Below are 22,893 nucleotides of genomic sequence, written 5' to 3'. Positions count from 1 at the left end.
AATGAGGTGAGCATTATAAAATAATGACTCATTATTATAAAATAACGATTATAAAATAGAAACTACCACCTACTGTGAAAGACAAACGTACTTTACACAACAATTTTGGCAAGAATTAAAATCTTTTCAATGCATCTCTTTTGTTACCTAAAATACTGAGCACGTCATCATAACAGGAGCACGGCAGATGAATAACAGTACAAATTACATAAACCAGGCTTAGAATCAGACTTTGATATGCAACGTTGGGAGAAGGCAAATAACATGTTACAATAATTTAAGAAAATATATTCCATTTGCTACATGTGCTGAGGATATATGGCTGTTCCTGTTGATGTTTAAGTCTTCAAAGAGGTCAACATTTCAGTAGCAAATCTGAAAGCTTAGGAACCTTCCCAACAGACTGCAACTTGAACCTGCTATCTTGCTTTTGGCTGGCGATAATACAGACTGATGCTGTTCAATAGGTTGTGACACCTCACCATCACAGTAAAATGATTGAAAGTGAAAGTGTTACTATACCCATGCCACTGAAACCTTGCGCTCGAAACATGTTTTTCAAGTTAGTAGTGTAACAGTTTGACAAGTGAAGAACAAGTACATGGCGCTAGGTGTGGGGTGCGAAGCAATGCCAGCACAATAGCCATTTCTGACCATGTCGTCTCAGTTCCTGCGTTGCCAGCTTTGTTTTGTGTGAACACAAAATTCATCATTGTTGGTTTCTGCCGTTTGCTTGCTTAATACTGCGATTTAGAAAATTCCGATAAATGGAAAATGCCAGCAGAAAATACCGTATTTACTCGAATCTAAGCCGCACTCGAATCTAAGCCGCACCTGAAAAATGAGACTCTAAATCAAAGAAAAAAATTTTCCCGAATCTAAGCCGCACCTCAAATTTGAGACTCTAAATTCAAGGGGAGCGAAAAGTTTTAGGCCGCACCTCCAAATCGAAACAAAGTTAGTCCACTGTGATATGAGACACAATTTAGGTCGAATGAATGACGATACAGATACAGTAGTTTGGTTCGAGTCCTAAGCTTAGCAGTTAAGCTTTACCAAGTAGCCATTGCTATGCGTCAGGCGCTCCGTCCGTTTTTATATGGCTACCCTTCGTTTTTCACGTGCTTCGTCTGGTTTGAATTGATTGCTTATTTTTCTTTGATCTAATAAGTGCCATTCTCTTTGTTATAGGTGTTTACGTCACTCTAAGCTGAAAATGTATTACTGTACTGTGTCATGCATTGTTTGTCGCATTCTGGTAATGTGTGTTCACGACCTGTCGTCGCTCGCGGCATGGCTTGCTTTGGTGTGCGCGGTCGCCGCTTACAATTTAAAAAAAAGAGAGGAATAGTCTCATTAGCGGAAAAATGGCAAGAGACTGCTATTTGTTGTTATTTACACTGCTGCTTTCTTTGATAATGATCAACAAGAACCAAATAATAAACTACGTATGATAGACGATGTTCTGAACGAGAACTTAGCGAAAATTTTTCTCTGTTGAAAATCTTTGCAGGCGCCTCTTTAGTACATTACTTTCTGCACAGAAATTAGAGTAATCTTAGGTTTAAAAATCTACTCAATTGCCGTGCTTCATTTCTGACTGTATCACTATTAGGCATAAGAATAATACGAATATAAACATGACATGATATGTGTATTCTTCCGCGTTTGCTGTTGTCTCACTCTAGTTTCGTAGTTTATTAGGCAGACAGGATTTAAATGAGATAGCAGCAAACACGAAAGAATACATGGCAAAATATTTATATTGGTATTATTCTTATGGTGAAGAGAATACTGTATGTGATTCACAATTCATGAAAGTTCCCATTAGCAACCATCTCTTCTCACAGGTAGGAAAAAATTCAGAACGTATATTGACAAACATTGCAAACAGTCTAGCCAGTCGGATTTTCGTAGTACATTGAAAAGCTGCTACATTCGAAGATGAACAATACGGAATTTGTATTTACTTCATTGAATAATGTATGAAAATGCAGTGGTCGAAATTCTGGGCGGAGAACAAAAGCTCGTCTTCCACCTTTTTTAAAATTTATTTACTGACGCAGAGGTTTTGGCACCAGAATTTACCTTTGTGCCTGCAAAGCACGCCTGTGTAGCGCTACATATATTCGACGGCAGAAGTTAGTTGTGGCGGCACCTACCAACATATTTCAGAACTTCCGCTTACTTTGCACACGATTCTAAGCCGCAGGCGGTTTTTTGGTTTACAAAAACAGGAAAAAAAGTACGGCTTAGATTCGAGTAAATACGGTAGTTCTGTCTGCCTAGTGACAATCTTTTGCGACAAAGGTGTGCTGTTAAACAGACAGGGACGTGAGTCACTTGTAAACTCTGAATTTTACGAGCAAGAGAAAGAATGTGCAAATATTCAGTCAGCCATCAGTTCCTGCCAATAAAGTAGTAGAATGTACATAAAATACTCTTGGAATCAGTTCAACAACATTGAATTACTGCAAGAACAATGGTAAGTAAGGGAGTGTTACTTCAAAAGCTGAAAGACACAGATGTGAGCCGTAGTGAATTCTAAAGTGTCTGTATCAGCTAATATATTTATAGCAACTTCTGAAAAGAAGAAAAAGCAGCCTCCTCCTGTCACCAACAGTTTCTTTCCAAATTGATGCAGTTGCCAGCAGGAAAGAACGACCTACTGTAGCAAAGTTGCTACTATTGTAATACTAAGTCCAACTTTTCAAGGGTGGAAAGAAAGTCACTAAAAGGTATGAGTTTCCATTACAAAGAGCTATACAGACACTAAGTCCAGTTAGAAAAGGCACATATTTCGATGACTTTAAACATATTTTTTACACAAGATTTGATAATATTGCTACACAAAATGTGGGTTAATGCTAGGGGAGCCGTCAGTAAATGCTGGCTGGGTGACACTCAAGAAGCAGTTATCACCCAACAGGAAGAGCAGCTTGATTAACCCTGCAACAACAGGATGCTTGGCTCCCCGGTTGGGCCACCCGAACAGGCAGTACTTGACTGTCTTGGCTGCGTACTGACAGACTGATCATTGTGCCCAAGCATGGTCATGTTAACGAATCATTGTCACATTCAATTTCACTGACAACTTCAAAATAATAGCAGTTTCAAAGCTTCCTCAGCTGAGAAACAGTTTGCTCATTTTCAAAATAAAATCTTACTAAAAAATAACACATCTACAGCCAAGAAAGCGGGCACTACAGATTATGTATATCGACAACAAATGTACCACTGCTTGCACTGCACTGCACACCACATGCCCAAAATCCTTAGCATGTGCCATACTGCTAAGTTAAGGGCATTAATTTCTAGTGGCAGTATGTTGCTGTACAAAAATGTTCAGAAAGCCCACTAGATAGCACCAAGAATGCTGCTTCCACAATAACATAAGCTTACTAAAACTGTAAACACACAGAATTGGCTGCACTGTGACAGCAGTCCATTTGAGGGAATGTCTTTCCCAGCAGACTGTTTCAGCAGTCCATTTTCTGCAGGGCCCAATTACACTACCATAGTTGAAGCATTAATTGTGTACTTTTAACTTTTTAATAAAAAAATAATTGATTACCGTTAAGACAAGGATTAAACATGATTTGCTGAGTGGTTGATGAACCTTTTAAAACAGTTTCACATCCCTATAACAATGGTAATGGACGATGTTCCAAATCATTTAGTGATACTGAACACAGCATCATAGTAGACGAAATAGCCAAGGTGCAGCATCATATTGCAATAAGGCTGCCAGCATGTCACTGCCATTTCAACCTCAGTGAGTTAGTACGAAGTGATGTGAAGACATACAGAAGAAACAATAACATGTCCTAGAGTTGGGCAGGCAGTTACGTGAAGCTCCTGGGACTGTAGGTGCAGCTTCCTGAAGGCAGCACAAACAAAGGTATCATCAGCAAGCATGAATAGCTAATGATTTGTATTGGTAATGAAGGCACCTTTGGATCCAATTCCAACAACAATGATAGGGAGCCAGATGGATTGTATCACTGTTGCCATAAATTGGTGAATGAAAAGCTGTGAATATGTTATTTACGACATCGTGATTGTAAAATCCAGAGAAAAAACTTACAACCTGCGTTTTTTTTAATAAACCGTGTTATATTGTTTTCAAGATGGTCATCATCAAATACATACTTCTTGCACAAGGTGACACATGGGAGACTGACAGTTTTGAACTGCGCAGTACTGAGGGTGTAGTGGTGGGAGGTGGTCGTGGTGGGGATAGTTCTTATCCACACAAGACGCCATTTCAATTACTCAGTCATTATGGAGCAGTGGGACTTGCAACGTCAAGTGTTTGTCTATGACAGTTTCGTGAAAAGTGGTGAGTCTATTATTGCCACGCAGCAATTGTTTCGTGCACGGTTTAATGTCTGTCGACATGGAGCTGTTCCGAGCTGTAACACAATCCTCAGATGGGTGGAAAACTTCAGATCAACTGAAAACATACTGGATAAGAAACATCCTGGCCCGAGATGCGGAGTAACGATACCCGAAAATGTTGAAAGGGTAAGGCAAGCGGCAGTCAGAAGCCCAAGACGGTCAGCTAGACATCATGCTAGTGAGTTACAAATCAATCGTGAATCGGTCAGACGAATTTTGCATAAAGAATTAAAATTCCATCCCTACAAAATGCTCATTGTCCAACAACTTAAGGAAACTGATTTTGCTGTACGAGAAGACTTCGCTTACAGAATGCAAGTGATTTTGTGATCAAATGAAACTTTATTGATGAGTAATGAAGCTCATTTTCATTTAAACGGGACCGTGAATAAGCAAAACCTATGTTACTGGGATCCAGAGCATCCACACCTAATCCACCAGCGTCCTCTACACTCAGAAAAAGTAAGTCTGGTGTGCTCTTGGTTCTGTTGGCGTTATTGGAACTTTTTTTAAAAAAAAAAAGAGAGAATGGGGCCACAGTTACTGTTAATTCGGTTTGTTACATTCATATGCTTGAAACATTCTTGAAACCAGAACTAAGAAGGCGACGAATCCCTTTAAAACGCGTTTGGTTCCAGCAGGATGGGGCAACATCACACACCGCAAACGCTTCAATGACAGTTCTTAGACGCATGTTTCCTGGCCGGATTATTTCACATTTTGGCAATGTTCCTTGGCCTCCCAGGTCTCCAGACTTGTCAGTATGTGACTTTTTTCTGTAGGGGTACCTTAAGAACTGTGTCTATAACCACAAACCACGAAATTTGGACGAGTTGAAGAATGCAATCATTCAAGAAATTGCTGCCATCCCTGCAGAGATTTTAGACCATGTGATGGAGGATTTTGGGAAGAGATTCTAATCCTGCATTCGAAATGATGGACATCACCTTGACAACATTATTTTTCACAAATAACTTTGTTGACTAAAATGGTAATAATGAGCTTTGATTTTATGTAAATAAACATGCATTAATTTTAAAGTTGGCTGAGTATTATTTCATTAAAAACTGTCCGTCTCCCATGTGTCACCCTGTATTTCTGTTCTCAAATATGTATGCTTTGTTATGATTGTATCTACATTGATATGTGGCTGTTTATTTGCTGTCATTAAGGTTGCAACTCAAATACTAATTCTTAAATTCACTGGTGCTGTCCAAAGGCTTATGTTTATGAAATGGAATGGAAATCGGTGTCTTCCGCTATGTGTGTAGAGGCTGCTGTTGCAAAATCACTACTGCAATATAGTAAACTTAACTTTATGTAACGTTAACTATGAAGTGTAACATTTCACTGGCGTCAGTATACTACCATCAAACGTCCACACATTAAATGAGATATATTCTGTCGCAGTAAAATGCAGAATCTTTATTACTCAAGAATGAAAACAACAGTATTTCATTTATGCTACACAACTTGCAACTGATCTACAGCTGTGTTCTGGAAAATCGAGTCCTAATGGAATTAAATTTTGGAAACAGCATCAATTTGTTTTCGTTAACAAATGTCAAGAAATTTAGCATTTTGGTACTTTTTAACAACAAAAAAATTAGAAAAGCCAGAAAGTATTAACACAAGTGTTCAAGCCGAAAAGTTAACTGGAATAGCAAATTAGAATGGAGGAAACAGCAAACACTTCTTAAGTACTACTGCACACTAACAGTACTGTCCAACTCTTTGTTACAACCCAATTTCTAAGAAAATGAGAATAGCCTGGTTCACGATATTTTGCACTCCCAAAGCAAAATTCATATGTGTAACATATGTGAAACCTGCCCACCTGACAATGTTGATACTTAAACCCTTGACAGAGTTTTACGGTGTGAAGAAAATATTTGTTTGAGATTATTCCATTCTTTCTTATAAAGATACAGCTGAAAATAAAACAAATTTAGTTTGTATTGTAGTTACCTGTGGAGCTTTTGGTGCACCACCAAAAACACAAGTGTTGCGAATCTGTGAAGAAGCTCCAAAATCATTTGCTACTTGCTGAATTTGCTGTGCCAATTCCCTAGTTGGAGCCAGTATCAGAACAATTGGTCCATCCCCACGCTGAAGACGAGGCTGATTATTTATGTGCACAATAGCTGGCAAAACATACTGAAATTGGTAAAGAAAAAAAAATGTTATAGTATATGAAAAGAAAATATGGCAAGGCATTTCACTGAGCTAAACACCTGTACATGTAAACAGATAAGCACTGGTATTAGGCTATCCCAAAAGGATAAAAGTCAACAAAATTTGCAAGAATGAAAGCATAAAATGACATTTTTCCAGTAAATACACATTGTGATACTATCCACTCACACACTGACTAAGAGAAAATGCAACTGTAGCCTGTAACTTGGTAGCATCTATAGGATGAATTCACTCCAACAAAATCTGAGAGGTATTCAGAGATGCTTGTGGAATGCTTTGGTATAAAGGAGGTACTTTTTCCAAGGTCTTATTGCAGAGTAATTGCATTTTGTTTCTTACCACTTTTTAACTCTGAAAAGATCTGCACTACAGTTAAACTGGACAGCATGCACTGTGTGTGTCTTGTTTGGAAATTAACTTGTTAAGATTCAGTAACAAGCCTGCTGTTGACAAAAGTTATGCTGATTTCACTGTTTATTATAAACTTTGCATTCATTACAGTCAATTTTGTTTCGAGCTTCTTTTTCCAGCATGTTAGCTGCATCTTGAACAGTTTCACACAGCCGTATAGACAGGTTTACTGATGAGTTGGGTGAAATGAACATTGTTTACGGGGTTCATTGACTGCAATGGAAGAGCGAAACAGTGCTTTGTTGAGCTGCTCCCATTGCAACAACAACCACGTCAGAGTACTTATCCACCTGAGCTATTACTCTACTCTTGTGTGTTTTACATTTCTGATGATTACCAAACTTTGTTGGTATTCACATTCACTCTGTCCAAGGGTACCTAATGTTTAGTGACATTAGTACAGCCCCTAAGTGTGAACCCTCTGCATCAGGAGCCACAGGGGCAGAAAATTTGAGAGAAAACTTTGAGCAGGTTAACAAGATTCTCAAGTTGCAGTCACTAGTGAACAATCAGTTTTCTGCTCCTTGGTTTCAAAATCTGATTACAGAGGACGGCATTCGGAACATAGCTACCTTAACAGCCTGGATTAATTCCTAACTACAGACCACTTTTATCTAAAAACAGTTATATCTACATGATAACTCAGCAATTCACATTTAAGTGCTTGGCAGAGGGTTCATCGAACCACGATCATACTATCTCTCTACCATTCCACTCCCGAACAGCGCACGGGAAAAACGAACACCTAAACCTTTCAGTTCGAGTTCTGATTTCTCTTATTTTATTTTGACGATCATTCCTACCTATGTAGGTTGGGCTCAACAAAATATTTTCGCATTCGGAAGAGAAAGTTGGTGACTGAAATTTCGTAAATAGATCTCGCCGTGACGAAAAACGTCTTTGCTTTAATGACTTCCATCCCAACTCTCGTGTCATATCTGCCACACTCTCTCCCCTATTACATGATAATACAAAACGAGCTGCCCTTTTTTGCACCCTTTCGATGTCTTCCGTCAATCCCACCTGGTAAGGATCCCACACCACGCAGCAATATTCTAACAGAGGACGAACGAGTGTAGTGTAAGCTGCCTCTTTAGTGGACTTGTTGCATCTTCCAAGTGTCCTGCCAATGAAATGCAACCTTTGGCTTACCTTCCCCACAATATTATATATGTGCTCTTTCAAACTGAAGTTGTTCGTAATTTTAACACCAAGGTACTTAGTTGAATTGACAGCCTTGAGAATTTTACTATTTATCTAGTAATCGAATTCCAGCAGATTTCCTTTGGAACTCATGTGGATCACCTACACTTTTCGTTATTTAGCGTCAACTGCCACCTGCCACACCATACAGCAATCTTTTCTAAATCGCTTTGCAACTGATACTGGTCTTCGGATGACTTTACTAGACGGTAAATTACAGCATCATCTGCGAACAACCTAAGAGAACTGCTCAGATTGTCACCCAGGTCATTTATATAGATCAGGAACAGCAGAGGTCCCAGGACGCTTCCCTGGGGAACACTTGATATCACTTCAGTTTTACTGCAACTCTCAATGCTAAAACTTATTCGTAACTTTATTTTCAAGTTCCACAAAAAATGGAGCATTGTGCAATATTTCACATTACTGCAACAGTTAACAGAATAAAATTAATGTTCGTGTACTGGAAATCTTTTATTTATTTGCGCATTATCCTTACAAATTCGGAAGGAAGTGTACAGATGAAGTACTCCTCTGAGGCTGCTTAATTATATTACGCTCACTCTAAATCAGTGATTCAGCACTTTCCTCACTACCCAATAGAACTGGTGACAAGTTAATGCAGTACTTCACAGTAATAGAATTTAATGTTGATTTGTGGGTAACGGCACTAAGCAGCAAGGTCTAAGTGCCCCTTCACGAGTGATACACAAGGCAAGCATGGTGAAAATTTTAAGTTGCATTTACTCACAAGAACTGAAAAGGCAATCTTGATAACGTAAGCATCAATAATCATCATATAGAACACTACTACTTGTGCTGTGGTTAAGGACACAAGCACAGAGTGGAATGAGTCCAGATGAACATTGCAACCCCAGCTTTCATCCTGACACCAGTAAGGTCATCTTTTCTGTAAAAGTTATAGCCTCCAAGTGTAGGCACAACAGTGTATTTAAAATGACTCTCTCAGAAAAGGAGGCAATAGGTATGTTCTATACTAAGAGTTAACTCCTCCAGACGAGACCTGAAGCAGTGTGGGTTCAATTTACTTCTACCCATTCGCCGAGGTGGTGAGGTGCTTGTAGAGTGAGGAGGATTGGAGGGGCTGTCTGGGTCCACTCAAAAGGCATCAAAATCCATGATGCCTTACCTTAAGTCAGACATACCAGAATGACATCTGATGGTGCCAGACAGCTTTTGGCCCTCATGTCATGACCCTTACCCCACGAGAATGATGGGGAAGAGGGCATTGAAAGGCACTCTACTTTTAAGGTGTCTACTTGATGCTCACTGTGAAAATTTTGCGGTCTCTTCTGTTGTAGCTGCCTGGATGTCTTTGCTCACATCAGTTTGGCCTGTACAGGTGCCAAGTACAGGTGCTAGTGGTGAATAATGGTGCACTAGACATCATCTGTGTCAAAGGGTCCACCTTAGGAACATGTTTCTGCAGCTCACCTAGCGGCATTCATCAACTGGATGCTGAGCCCCTGAGGGCAGTACAATCTGTGGCTCTTCACCAGGCAGTTTTAAATGAGGAATCCATGAGAAAGTGTCATTCATAATTTTACTTCAGTAACTTTCAATTCCCACTGGTAGCCGAAATTTACAAAGTGGATTTCAACTATTTTCAACTACAAGTGAAAGAACCACACAGCTGTTTCCAAAATGACAAGTCTGACAGTGCGCTTGTCGGTTAGCATAGCATGCGGTATCAGTGATCAAAAGATCATTACATGAATACTAAATGTGGCTGTAAATAGGAATGTTAAGTTACGAGGATATTTCTCCTTAGCAAGTGCAACAAGAAACTTTTCAGATTGCCTGAACAGTCTACAGGACTGAAAATTTTAAGCATAAACAAGACAAAGTTCAAGAGTACTGTTAAATGTGTCTTAGAGACACTTGTGTGTCAAGAAAAACTGAGAGATGGGAAATACGTGACGCATCTTGACAGCTGTGTTAAGAAACGGCCGCAAAAGCAAACAGATCTTCACTGCAAATTTAGATATAGCCAAAGCCTCACAAACTAAAACTGAATGAATCCATAAATTGGGGGAAGCATTCAACAAATTCCAAAGTAAAAATATCTACTGACAGAAGATCTGAAGTTCTGATCTCTGACTGTCATATGTCTAGAAACAATATGACCTTAATAGCATTGAAACATTAATAGCATCACAACACAGGAGATAAAGCAAAAACACAAAATGACTTTTCCAAATCTGTTTCATGTACACATATCACACTGTGGTTCTTGCTCTAAATCGCCTCAATGTTATCACATACATTAATGATTATGGGTACTTTGTAGGGTTGTGACATGTTATCGGTGACTGGAGGAGGACTGTGGTTCTATCGAACAAAGATTGTGGTTCAACCTCCTTATCTATGAATAGGTTGACTTCATCTTAACTCGGAAAAAGCACATCAAGAACTTTGAACTAGGACACTGTACCTCATACTGGTAATGTGTGTTACCATATGCTTTATCACATCTTTAAAGCATCTGGATTGACAGTCGATGGGCACACTACAAGCTTAACACACTGCTCAATGAGCTTAAAGTCACGGAGAAGGTGCCTGCTCAGAATATCACATTCAGCTACCTCTAACACAAGCTCTCCTTGAGCACATATACCCCAAAAAAGTAAGACTCTTGGCGACCTGTGATACAGCTTCCCCAGAGATTAAAACTGTCTCCATGAATATTGGGTGAATTTCACCATACAGAACAATATGCAGTTATATAAAATAAGCTTTAAAGAGTAATTCAGCAGCAAGACCATTACTTTTCTCTCCGGACATATACTGTGGGGGTTGGTATTCTGTCTTCTATCTAACGGATAGAATTACAACACCTGCATCATAAAGATGTAAAAAATATTCCACGATATTTGAGAAGCAGCAGCAAGTGGTCCCATCAAAACAGCTGAGAGTAAATCAAGTAGAATCCAATCACTAAATCAACAGCAGATAAAAAAATTGTGGTAATTTAATGGGAAGGCAATTCAACGCAGCATAAGTAGCTTTTTACTCAAACTGCAGTATACGTGTAATGTGAAGTAGTACTTAGTAGTAGTTTCGTAAAAAATGGATTTCAAGTCAGAACTGTACTGTTGCAATCCATTTAAATGTGATCATGTGAGCTTAATGAAGAATGTGATGAATGTGCAGGAATGGATGGTAAACAGGTGCCCGAATGTATTGCCAGGTGGAAAAATTTGCAGCAAACCTAGAAAGCAAAATCAGAAAACCCATCGCCCCTGTAGTGCTGCCACAGCTGTCCTACGAACTTCCACAAAATGTGTAAATGAAGAAGAAACAATGTAAGATGTGGCACTGGAATCTTTAAGTACTAGCCTTCAGTATTTAGTTGAATCTGCTGCGAAAAAAGAAGAGGCTTCAGTATGAGAAAAAGTACCCAAAGCAAAAACTGTGAAAGACTGCCTCAGTATTGGAGCATACTTATGTGGCGCAGCTGGTAGAAGAAGAGTGTACAAAATAGAAAAGGAAAAATCATAATGCAGCTGGAAGATGTGTCACAATTCAGACTATATGTGACAAAATACAAATTCTGACAGTAATTTGAAAGAGCTAGATTATAAGGAAAACTATGAAAAAATTTTCCACTTCAGGTTGCATGCTACAAAGAGTAACTGTTAGTAGCAGACCACGGTATATTAATGTCACAAAATCTAAAGCTTGATAAGACGTGTGAAAAAGCCATTCAATGTGTACATGATTTTATCATGAGCCGTTTGATGCCAGGGAGAAAAGAACGTCTGTAAAAGAAAATGCAATTAAAGTACAGAAGCAGAAAGTGTTGCACAACCTTAAGGAATTGCATGCATCTTTCAAAGACACACCCAGGTGTAAACAGGATAATCAAAATTTTGTAAGTTGTTACCAAAGCACTTTGTCCTTACCAATGCCACTTTGAACCCATGTCTCATACAAGAATTTTAAGTTAATGGTTGAAGGGTGTAAACTGAAAGAACTAATGAAGTCTGGAAAACACATATTACCATCAAACGAGCACTGCATAGCATTTGGTACATGTAATCCTGCACTTGCAGCATATGTCTTAGGGGGAGGTGTCCATGTCCCTACTGTCCAAATTTGACAGGACTGTCTGTCTGGTACAAATTGCACTGTTGAAGTTACACAGAAGTTTAGTTTTTGACACAATAAAATCTACAAATGATATCATTGACATGTTTGCAACAAATTTAGAACAGCTCCTACCACACACTTATCACCCAGCAGCATTCACAGCTCTCTCAAATCACTAAATAAGAACTCAAAATTAAATGAAGACCTTGTTTGTGATTTTGTGGGGAACTACTACACCATTTGAATGGAGTACAATGCTTTCAGTGGAATAATTCTCAGGTTACAATTCATCTATTTGTACAGATATACACTGTGTATCATATGTGGAAATATTTCCCTGCCTTCAACACGATTTGTGTGTGTGTGTGTGTGTGTGTGTGTGTGTGTGTGTGTGTGTGTGTGTGGGTGGGTGGGGGGGGGGGAGGGGGGATGCACACTTTCCAGCACAATTTCATCAATTTTTTCAAAACTGTCACTTTATAACTCTGAAGCTCATTCACTACTTCTCAGGTGCACGTCCTCTCCAATACAAAAGCAGGAAGAATTTCATGAATCACCTTTATCATGGAGTTTTTGATGTTACAGCAGAATGGAATTTTTGCTACAGCTCAAGATAAAGGACCTTGTGGTGTGGTTGTGCATAGATTAGCCACACTTGCCAACCTCAATACATGAAACAGTATTTTGAAGACAATTGTTTTGGTGGTGCAAAGGAAATATTCCTTCATATGTCTCCCACTATACATCAGCTTCCCATCAAGGAGGCACTGCCACGCATACAAGGACAATTCCACATACCCACAAGCTTCAATGAGTAATATCTATTAACAAAAGTAGAGCAATAGCAAGAAACATATTCTATAGCAATGAAAACAAGCAATTACTGACAAAACTATTTAAATGGTAGATAAAAAATCACAGTGGTTCCTTCAGGTAGAAGGAGAATGAAAAGGGGTGAAGGTAAAGGACTGGAGAGGTCTAGATAAAGGGGTGATTATCAGAAAGTCACCCAGAATCGCAGGTCAGGTGAGGACTTACCGTATGGGATGAGAAGTGAAGACTGGACGAGATTTGAAAACCTGAGAGCTTAAAGGTGGAAGACACGATAATATGCAGTGATTACTGCTTAAACATCATGCACGAGTTGTTAAGAGTGAAAAGCTAAGAGCATCATACGTAACAATGGTGGGAGTGGGCAGTGAAAAATAGACGGGAAAGCAATGAAAGATGTAGAAAACTACAACAGGGTGAAGCAGAGAGAAGTTACAGTGAAGAACTCCTGAGACTGAGGAAATTAATGTAAACTGCACTAGCACAACAACATGTCCTTTGTTCTCGCCATCCACATGGCCTTAAATTACGTTACTTTCTTCCGTCTCGGCAGTTTTTCATTGTAACTACTCTCTGCTTCACTCCATTTTAGTTTTCTACATATTTCATTGTCTTTCCCGTCTATTTTTCACTGCCCACTGTTACGTACAATGCCTTTAGCTTTTCACTCTTATTAACTCGTGCATGATGTTTAAGCAGTAATCTCTGTCTGCGTATTATCTTGTCTCTCAGGTTTTCAAATCTCGTCTGATGCAGTCCCCAACAATCAGTCTTTCCTTATCACCCCATACGGTAAGTCTACCCTGACCCGTGGTTCTGGGCGACTTTCCCAAAATCTACCCCTTTTCCTAGACCTCTCCAGTCTTTTTACTTCCCCTTCAACCCTTCTGCCTGAAGAAGGAGCTACTGGCTAAAAGCCTGCCAATTACAAAGTACAATTGGTAAGTAGATTTTTATCTATCCAATTAAATAAAGAACATTTTCTGCTTCTTTATTGGGCTTACAAGAGTCAAGAGACTGCCGTGGTGAATGAAATGGTGTTAAGAGACATACATGGACTTGTTGCCTGTATATATGACAGTCATTGGTGGTATCCAAATGTCTTACAAATATATGAAGAAACAGATTACGTACACGCCAGCTTCTTGCATCCAAATAGGCCATCTCCAGCATCTGCCTTTCCTAGCTAACTGAAACCCTTGTTATCAGACAATGTGACATTTAAAAAGATTGGGTCCATTGACACCAAATGGAAAGACACGCACTCTCCCTGCATCAGATCTGGTTAACAATAACAATTTAAATGGAGACTTGTGAGATGAGATGTAACCACTTTTACTGAAGCTATACTGTAAATCATTCATAATACCATAATAACAATATAAACCATATTTTTATACAACATTGTCTTGTACTTTACAATAATGTGTGTTTCATATTTACATGCTTCCTTCAGCATTTTGAAAGTGTACTGAGGGTGACAAATTTTTATACCACATATTTTTCAAAAAAATTGAATGTAGGGGTGGGGGGGTTGATATATTCAAGGTCAATGATGGTGAATACGAAAATTCTTAGAAACCTGATATGTTGCATATCAGTGTGAAGATCTATCCATTAGCTTTTTAATTATGAGACTTTCACTGCTGTATCAGAATTAGAAAATTCCAGTAACATAAGTTGACACAGACACATTTAAATTTAGGATCATTTCCAACTTATATGGCCCCCGTAACTTTGTCAATTGCCATATCTCTGCAAATCAGTAGTTTACCATCTCCTATCTGGACCATTGGGTGCACCAAATTTGAAAGAAATCTGAGAGGGTTCAGGTTGAAAGTGTTACTTATCTGTGTTGAATTGACTTTGAATTGCCCGATGAAGTACCTCTGGTACACAGTCATCTATAGACACCAGAAGACTGCTGTTCAATGTACATAAGCAAATTGTAGTTAGATGGAACTGTCTGGTCCACTACCACTAGTGTAAATTAACTACAACGAATACTGGAGCATAGTTATAGGTATAACCAATAAAACGAACCAAGTATAGCATTGAAATTACAGAAAACTTTCCACTTCATTGGATGCATCTGCTTAACGTGCACCAAATAAACCAAGTTATGTTGAATGTATAAAATGTCAGCCCATGATACGCAGTTAAACCTCACATTCACCAGAGAAATACAATTTCTGAAAAAGAAATATGCAAGGGTAGCAGTGGGAGAGGGTGTGTAACACAATACAAACATCAACAATGTTCAATATTTACATAAAAATCTTCCACCATTATTTTTCTGCAACCTTAGAACCTAACAAGATCTGATTAACCACAGAAACTTAAGTTTTAACATATGTGTAAGAACATTACAAACTGAATAAAGAATTTTAAAGCAGTGCACAACAAATGGCAACTTTATAGTAACAGCAACTACAACTAAATGTCCTTGCATATCACGTAATAATCTGGTCCAACTGTTATTAATAAAGGGTAATTAATGTCATTTTTACACAACATTCACACATTCAAGGCTCAGTATAGCGTATATCACATACATGTAACATTCATTTGCTTTTATTTCATCACTGCCTCTTAAATTAAGTCAAATGATTTGCAGAGATACTTTACCGAAAGAGTTTTTCCTGAACCAGTCTGCGCAATGCCCACCATATCTCTTCCACTCAATGCAATGGGCCAACCCTGAGCTTGGATAGCTGTAGGTTCTGAGAACCCTTGCTTTCTGCACATACAAACAATCAAATCAAAAATCAAAAGTTTCATTAAGCATTTGTTATCTATTTTTGTAACCTGTATTCTCATGGTTAAAGAAAACAATTTCAATCAAAATAAGCATTGGCTACAGTCACTATTAGCCATTCTATTACAGTAATCTACAGCAAATATGAAGAACAGTGTACTTAATCTCCAAAAACACTGTTTTTGAAAACATACATACTTTATTTCTTTAAGTACATATTCTGGGAAACCAGCTTCATCAAATGTTCTGATAGGATTTGGAACATTGCGACCTTTAAGCGTTATTTCTTTGGAACTTCTATATTCTTCAACTTCCTGTGGTGACCTGTCAGGATGAAAATACAAGCATTTCCACAATTCTGACTAGTAGTAACAAATTGTAAAAAATGTAGCAATTTGGTATAAGCATCTTGGTTGTTATATAGGAAGTCAAATGTACTCCATCTGAACTCTGACCACTTAATGCACTGGTAACAATATTCCACTGACCTGTTTGCTACATCTGGATGAGGAACATAGAAGTCTTTGCGAAAAGGTTGAAGTCTGCTTAGGTCCCAATGTGGTTTCCGGAGATTAGCTCCAGCTTGACTTCTTTTCCCTCGTCCACCACCACCTCTTCGGTCATCACGATAACGATCTCTACTGCGACTACGGCTCCTTCGCCGACTTCTATCGCGATCTCTGTCCCTGTCTCGGTCTCGGCCCCTGTCACGAGATCTGTCTCTGTCCCTGTCCCTATCTCGATCCCTGTCCCGGTCCCTGTCTCTGTCTCTACGTAAGAAAAAAAACAATCAAATCAACTAACAGATTTATAGTTTTACCATGTAAAGAGAAATTACATCATGAAAATATTACAATGCTTACCTACCAAAGAATGCAATAAAACAACACAAGTAAATTTTAGTCTGACCAAGTGTACAAAATAACTATTTGTCTAAAGACTATAATTATCCAACACTTTCATTTAAAAAGTCCATGTTTTCCTTAAAGTTTTCTTGAGACAGTTGTACAATGAAACATTTTACTGCATCATTACACGTATATATTTCAAAATACAATATAGCCCTGTGCAACAGAAACTTTCTTTACAAACTATTCATTTGTTGATTATGTTTTATTTTACAATGTGTGTCCCTAACAGGCTTTCTTCTGACAGGGCAGAGAACATGATCAGAACAATCCCTAATTCCTTCCTCTTACTCCAGATGTGTGTCTCATTCACAATGATGAAAACCACAAAGGTGTCTGCAAAACTTCTCACATGATAAATGAGAATTCTAGCACTAGGAATCTAACAGTTGTGGATGAAGTGTACAATGTCACTAGCTAGTGTATTGAATGAAATAGGTGGCAACTAGATCGACTTGCCCAAAACACAATCTGCAAGCAAGCAAGCAACCAACTTTCGTAGTTTCCAATCGTCCACAGCAGAAGCACTCAGCATCTGTGAGTTGCTCCACTTGCTGCGTAAACAGAATTGCACACAAATGGGTTTCATACATGACTGTACATGGCATGACCACTGCACACTTGAGTTTCATCATTTTAAAAATGCTGTATTCATGTCTAAAATGAAAGTTTTAGCTGTTGCACGAGTTGCAGTGGAGTTAATTCTTTGTTGGGCGAAACTGCGTCATAAGAATAGAAATAAGAAACTTGTTTGGGTTCATGCCTAGATAAAGACATCAGCTCGGGTGTTCAGTGACCTTACTGAAACTAATTGCTGTGAAAGATCACATAAGTTATTCTAATCATCTTAGAATGACACTAGAACAGCTCATGCTATGCCAAAAAAAGTTAATGATGCAATAAGGTAAAAAGGTATGGCAATGTGTGAAGCACTGTCACCAGAAATATAATTAAAAATTGTGTTTTGTGCAAAAGTCTCAAGAACCCTAGGCCTGACATTTCCATTAACACCATGCTTAATTAAACCTCTGTCATGGCATGGTCCACTAAGTTTCAAAGAGAAGAAGCTCATCAGATTGTGGGAAATGCATCTGGAATTGCAGTTTCCAAATTTCACTCGTATGAAAAGTCAGCTCCATTACACCAACAAGTGGTTGATAAAATTGTCAGTGCTACAGATGCAATTCTTAACTGGCAGAGGAAAACAGCTATCTCAACAATATGCACAATGACAGTTAACAGACCAGAAACATGTCAATAATGGAGTTTACCAGCCAGAAACATTGAGAAGCATATATGCTTGGGAGCAGGTGGGGAGGGGGGGGGGGGCAGTTGAGTGTTCAGATTGATGGCTAATAGACAAAACTGAAGTCCGGTAGTAATAATTATTCAAAACAGCCTGCATTTAGTACAGAATGGTTTCCAAACTACTATTCTGAAGACACGTGTACAGTGGCAACATTTCAAGGTTTGAACATATGTCCTACAATTTGTGAATGGGAAGCACTCCTTAACATTTTAAATAAACAAATATTGATTAAAAACTGACCAACTCTAACTACAGGATTTTAGTCTTTTAGACATGGACTGTTCCACAGTCCTGTTTTGTTTACTTGTATGTACGAAAACCTCAAATGCAGCAAAATGTCACTGCTTGTTTATGCAGTGAACATCATTCAAATCCCACAAACACCTACACATAGCATAGATACCCATAAAATGAACAATTTCCTCCATTCCCCCCATTTAATATTGCTGTTCATTTACACAATACTGCCACACCTAATCTCAATACTTGTGCAACTTGGGTCACGAAAGTTGTAAGAAACCAAAGTTGTTTAATTTTACTAATGAGTTGTGCAAAAGTGTGCCACAAACGCATACTGGCCGGTACCACAAACGCGCGCAACACAGTGTCATCAGGTAAACTAGGCTTTACTTTGGGAACAAGTATGTATGAGAAACAGACTTAATGAACATGCATATTTAAATAGCTCACAATCTGAAAGTGAAACATTACTGACAACACCTGTCCGTCGACAGAAAATTAGCCTACTATTACAAACCTAGCTATGCGAGAGTCTAGAGTGAGGCCAATCCAAGTCACCAGTGTTTCTCTACTGCTCATAGGCAGCTAATGCTTCAGTTTCAGGAACAAGTCATGCAGTGGGCCCACCTGCCTTTTATTTATAGCTTATGTTTGATAAATATGCACAATAAACATCAAAATACTCAGGCCTGGTCATTACTTAAAATACATTTTCTGAATCAATTTTGTTGCTTTTATTTCTATAGTGAGTGAAAGTGCATTTACCTATGGCACAAACAAACATTAAGCTACGCTACATGTCAAACAGTTACCACCCTTATCTGGCATTCAAATTTGTTTGCTTCACCAGCTCGCACCCAGTTACCACCTTTCTACCAAATCCCTAGAACTCCAGCAACGTTACCAATCAGTCTCCCACTACAACAATGTTTTTTGGGGGAGGGAGGAGTTAAACAACATACTAGCCTGAGACCGATGGAATAATAGATTCACATAATCACTGCTCCCATTGGTTGCATACAAACAGCTGCTAAAACATCCCCTTTTTTCTCCATCACACCCCATGTTGGGAGCTGACGACATTGTTATACAATACACGTAAGTCACAGTATTGGCCCGACTGTAGCAGACAAGTTTGGTCATGAAAAAAGGATTCCTGCTCAAATGTCTTTGCTAACATGGCAGCACACACTGGGAATGTCTCGAACCAAGAAATGTAAGTCCATAAAAGTGTTGACCGCAATTATGCAACGAGCTCTCTCTCTCTCTCCCCTTCCCTACAATAATAAAGCTAACACACAACCTAAATCAAGGCAGCCTGATAAACCTGAATCCTGCTTATTAGTGAGGTTAAGATTTATAAGGGGTGTTCAAAAAGAAATAAGCCAGAGGCATTATTACAGAAACCAGTACCTGTATGTTAGAAGTATTGACCCTGGCTGTTGAGACATTTGTCCCACTGTGACAAGGCAGTGAATGGCTGACTCATAAAATTTCCAGGGCTGGGATGTTAACCAGTTCCGCACGTACGGGTGGACGTTGTCCGAGTTGAATCGTTTGCCCCTCAGAGCCTTTTTAAGGGGACCAAAAATGATTCACTTCTGATCCACTTCCTGCAGCATGGGGCAACAGTGAATGCCCAGCATTACTTGCAAACCTTGACCACACTTCGCCAAGCATCAAATCAAAATGACCAGACAATCTCACCTGTGGGGTCATTATGCTCCACGAGAATGCAAAGCCTCATATGGCCAACACAGTCGCGGCACTCCTGCAGAAATTCAAATGGGAGGTTCTCGGCCAAACCTCCAAACAGTCCGGACCTCTCCCCCTGTGATTAGGCCATTTTTGGTCCCCTTAAAAAGGCTCAGAGGGGCAAACCATTCACCTCGGACACCATTCAGCTGTACATGCAGAACTGGTTAACATTGCACCCCCAGGAATTTTATGAGACAGCCATTCATCATCTTCTGTCAAAGTGAGGCAAGTGTCTCAACAGGCAGTGTCAATATTTCTAACATACAGGTACTGGTTTCTGTATTAATGCCTCTGGCTCATTTCCTTGCATCTTTTATGGGAGTATGACGCGATGATATGACACATCTATAGTGTCTGCCATCTGGTGGCAGAACATGTGGAACTATGAGAAATAGCAGAAATTATCAGCATGCGGAAGTATACAAGAGTTCTAAACTGCCGAGAATCTTCGCATCCATGTGCGACTGCAATAATGAATACATATGCAGAATGGGGTACTCAGTGTGTGCTTTCTACTTGCTATTGTTTATGGTTTGCTGACATCTGTAGCCAACAGCTAACTTCACATTTTCATGTGGGAACTTTTGCAAGTTTTTATTTAATGATTAACTTCCATAAATGCAGTAATTACATACAATATTTTATGCAAGCTGTCTGCAAAAAGAATTCTTTGTATCAGCTGTATATTCTAAAAATGGAAGTGGACCAAACAAACAAATATCCTAGTAAAAGCACACAGTGAGGAAATATGCCTGTATGATCATGACTTACTGAAATATGATAGTAATCCTTTCTTTCTGACTAAATATGAATATAATTTTACAAGTCTGATTCAGTATTTGTATATGAAACTTATAAAGCCCTCACATTTGATTTGATTCCTTCTATAGCATTATTCCAACATGTCCGGAAGAAGAAAGGAAATTGTGGGTGTGAGTGCCCAACAAGAAATTTCCCCTGAGTTTGTTAGTGGTGTTTAACGTCCCGTCGACAACGAGGTCATTAGAGACGGAGCGCAAGCTCGGGTTAGGGAAGTATGGGGAAGGAAATCGGCCGTGCCCTTTCAAAGGAACCATCCCGGCATTTGCCTGAAACGATTTAGGGAAATCACGGAAAACCTAAATCAGGATGGCCGGAGACGGGATTGAACCGTCCTGCGCGTCTCTGGGTTCCTTTTGAATTTGAGATCGGACCAGCCCGTTACAATTTCTGCAGAAAAACTGACGTGCGATGTGAATCGGTCTGCAGTTCCAGAAATGTTCGCTTGGGGCGCTGCTACAGAGGTGCATCGTGAAACACTCCTTACAGTTATGCAGAACGTATTTACACACGGGACTAACAGCCTTTTCGTATATACACATTGTCGTTAAAGTTCTGAACGTGAAAAGCGAATTAAATTGAGCACAGACGCGAAAGTGGGCTCTGCAACAGATCGATCTTTTATTTTACATTCACATTCGTTGGCTTTCCATCCTCAACAAAATAGCCACCTTCTTGCCTAACCAAGCTACAACGAAGAATTCACCACATTCGAACTGTGGAGCAATACAAGGCATAGAGTATAACTGTAGCGAGGCAAATATAACTGAACGGAATGCAATTCCTGTATGGTGGATGACTGCCTTCAAACTACTACGCTTTGAAGGTAATTTTTCCCCTATTTTTTATAGCACAATTCTTCAGAAACATTAAACAGGTTAATGTCCAATGAAGTATTGTGCAAAAATTAAGCTTCAAGTTATACAAATTTGATCATTATACGTGTTCCACACTGTAAAATAATATAACGGTAACTCTCGGCGCCGAATCCAAAAAATGTAGTCATAGCACCGCTCTCTCCCTCCCCCTCCTCCCCCCCGCCTCTCTCGCTCTCTCACACACACACACACACACACACACACACACACACACACACACACAAACGATATATTAGAACATTAACATTACACATTTTGAAGTTCAGTACCAAACTACGCAGCAATCTCCACAAATTTTCACAGCTCTTAGCAATTAAAGAATACATAACTTCAATTGGCTAATAATCTTCGAAAACTGTTCATCGTTGCCTATAAATTACTCCATATATTTTTATAATTAAGCTAATGATCCTATTGCCAATTTCTACTTCAACACCGACAATACTTTCAAAATTTACTCAGTCCACAACGCACATCAATGTAGCCCAATATGGTCCTTCATTAACAGTCAAATTTTGTAAGAACTTGCTCCTTACTTACCTTCTATCCGACCTTCCCATTTCGCACTCTTTTTTTAAAAAACACGGTTCAGGTTCAAAATAAAGTCAAACTAGTAACAAACTCAAATTAAACGCTTTTCACGAGTCAACCTCCACCAGATCAACCACTCCACGTAAGAACATGGCGTCAAGAGGAAGCAACTGCTGCACGCGGAAGAATACAGTTATTATTGTCTCTCGAATACGCTCCAGATGTTACAATTTTTCGCTTTAATAATACTACTGAACAAAATGCGATAGCCATAAACTAAACGAATGTGATCCCTATAACACTGTATAATGATGCACTGTTTACGTACAATAACATAGTTCACCGACAGTAAATTCACAAAACTACTTTCTGCCGCTCAGGTCACAAACCAACGAAACTATGCAAAAAAATTAAGTACTTCCGTTACGCCTTCGACCGGTTGTGCGTATGGGTATCTTCTATTTGCATCAAATTAACAAATTTTTCGAAACAAAACAAAATGACGCAAGACATAGTCTTTAAATTTTTTTAATATTT

At 39.0% G+C, this 22,893-nt stretch overlaps 1 protein-coding gene across 2 annotated transcripts in view; it reads right to left on the bottom strand.

Annotated features, from left to right (window-relative positions):
- Positions 1 to 22,608, bottom strand: part of LOC124787763 (probable ATP-dependent RNA helicase DDX17) — a 65,267-nt gene extending 42,659 nt beyond the window's left edge. The window contains exons 1-5 of one of the 2 annotated variants that reach the window (XM_047254644.1): positions 22,366 to 22,608; positions 16,402 to 16,683; positions 16,112 to 16,237; positions 15,784 to 15,895; positions 6,370 to 6,558 (exon numbers count right to left, since the gene is read on the bottom strand). In XM_047254644.1, coding sequence (XP_047110600.1) covers positions 6,370 to 6,558; positions 15,784 to 15,895; positions 16,112 to 16,237; positions 16,402 to 16,683; positions 22,366 to 22,385 — 729 coding nt within the window. In that variant the 5' untranslated portion in view covers positions 22,386 to 22,608. The remainder of the gene's footprint in view (positions 1 to 6,369; positions 6,559 to 15,783; positions 15,896 to 16,111; positions 16,238 to 16,401; positions 16,684 to 22,365) is intronic. The other variant, XM_047254643.1, reaches the window with a different exon arrangement.
- Positions 22,609 to 22,893: the final 285 nt, after the last annotated feature.

This window comes from Schistocerca piceifrons, chromosome 3 (genome assembly GCF_021461385.2).
Source record: "Schistocerca piceifrons isolate TAMUIC-IGC-003096 chromosome 3, iqSchPice1.1, whole genome shotgun sequence".
Classification (NCBI taxonomy): Eukaryota; Metazoa; Arthropoda; class Insecta; order Orthoptera; family Acrididae; genus Schistocerca; species Schistocerca piceifrons.
This window is presented reverse-complemented; position numbering and strand designations above follow the sequence as displayed.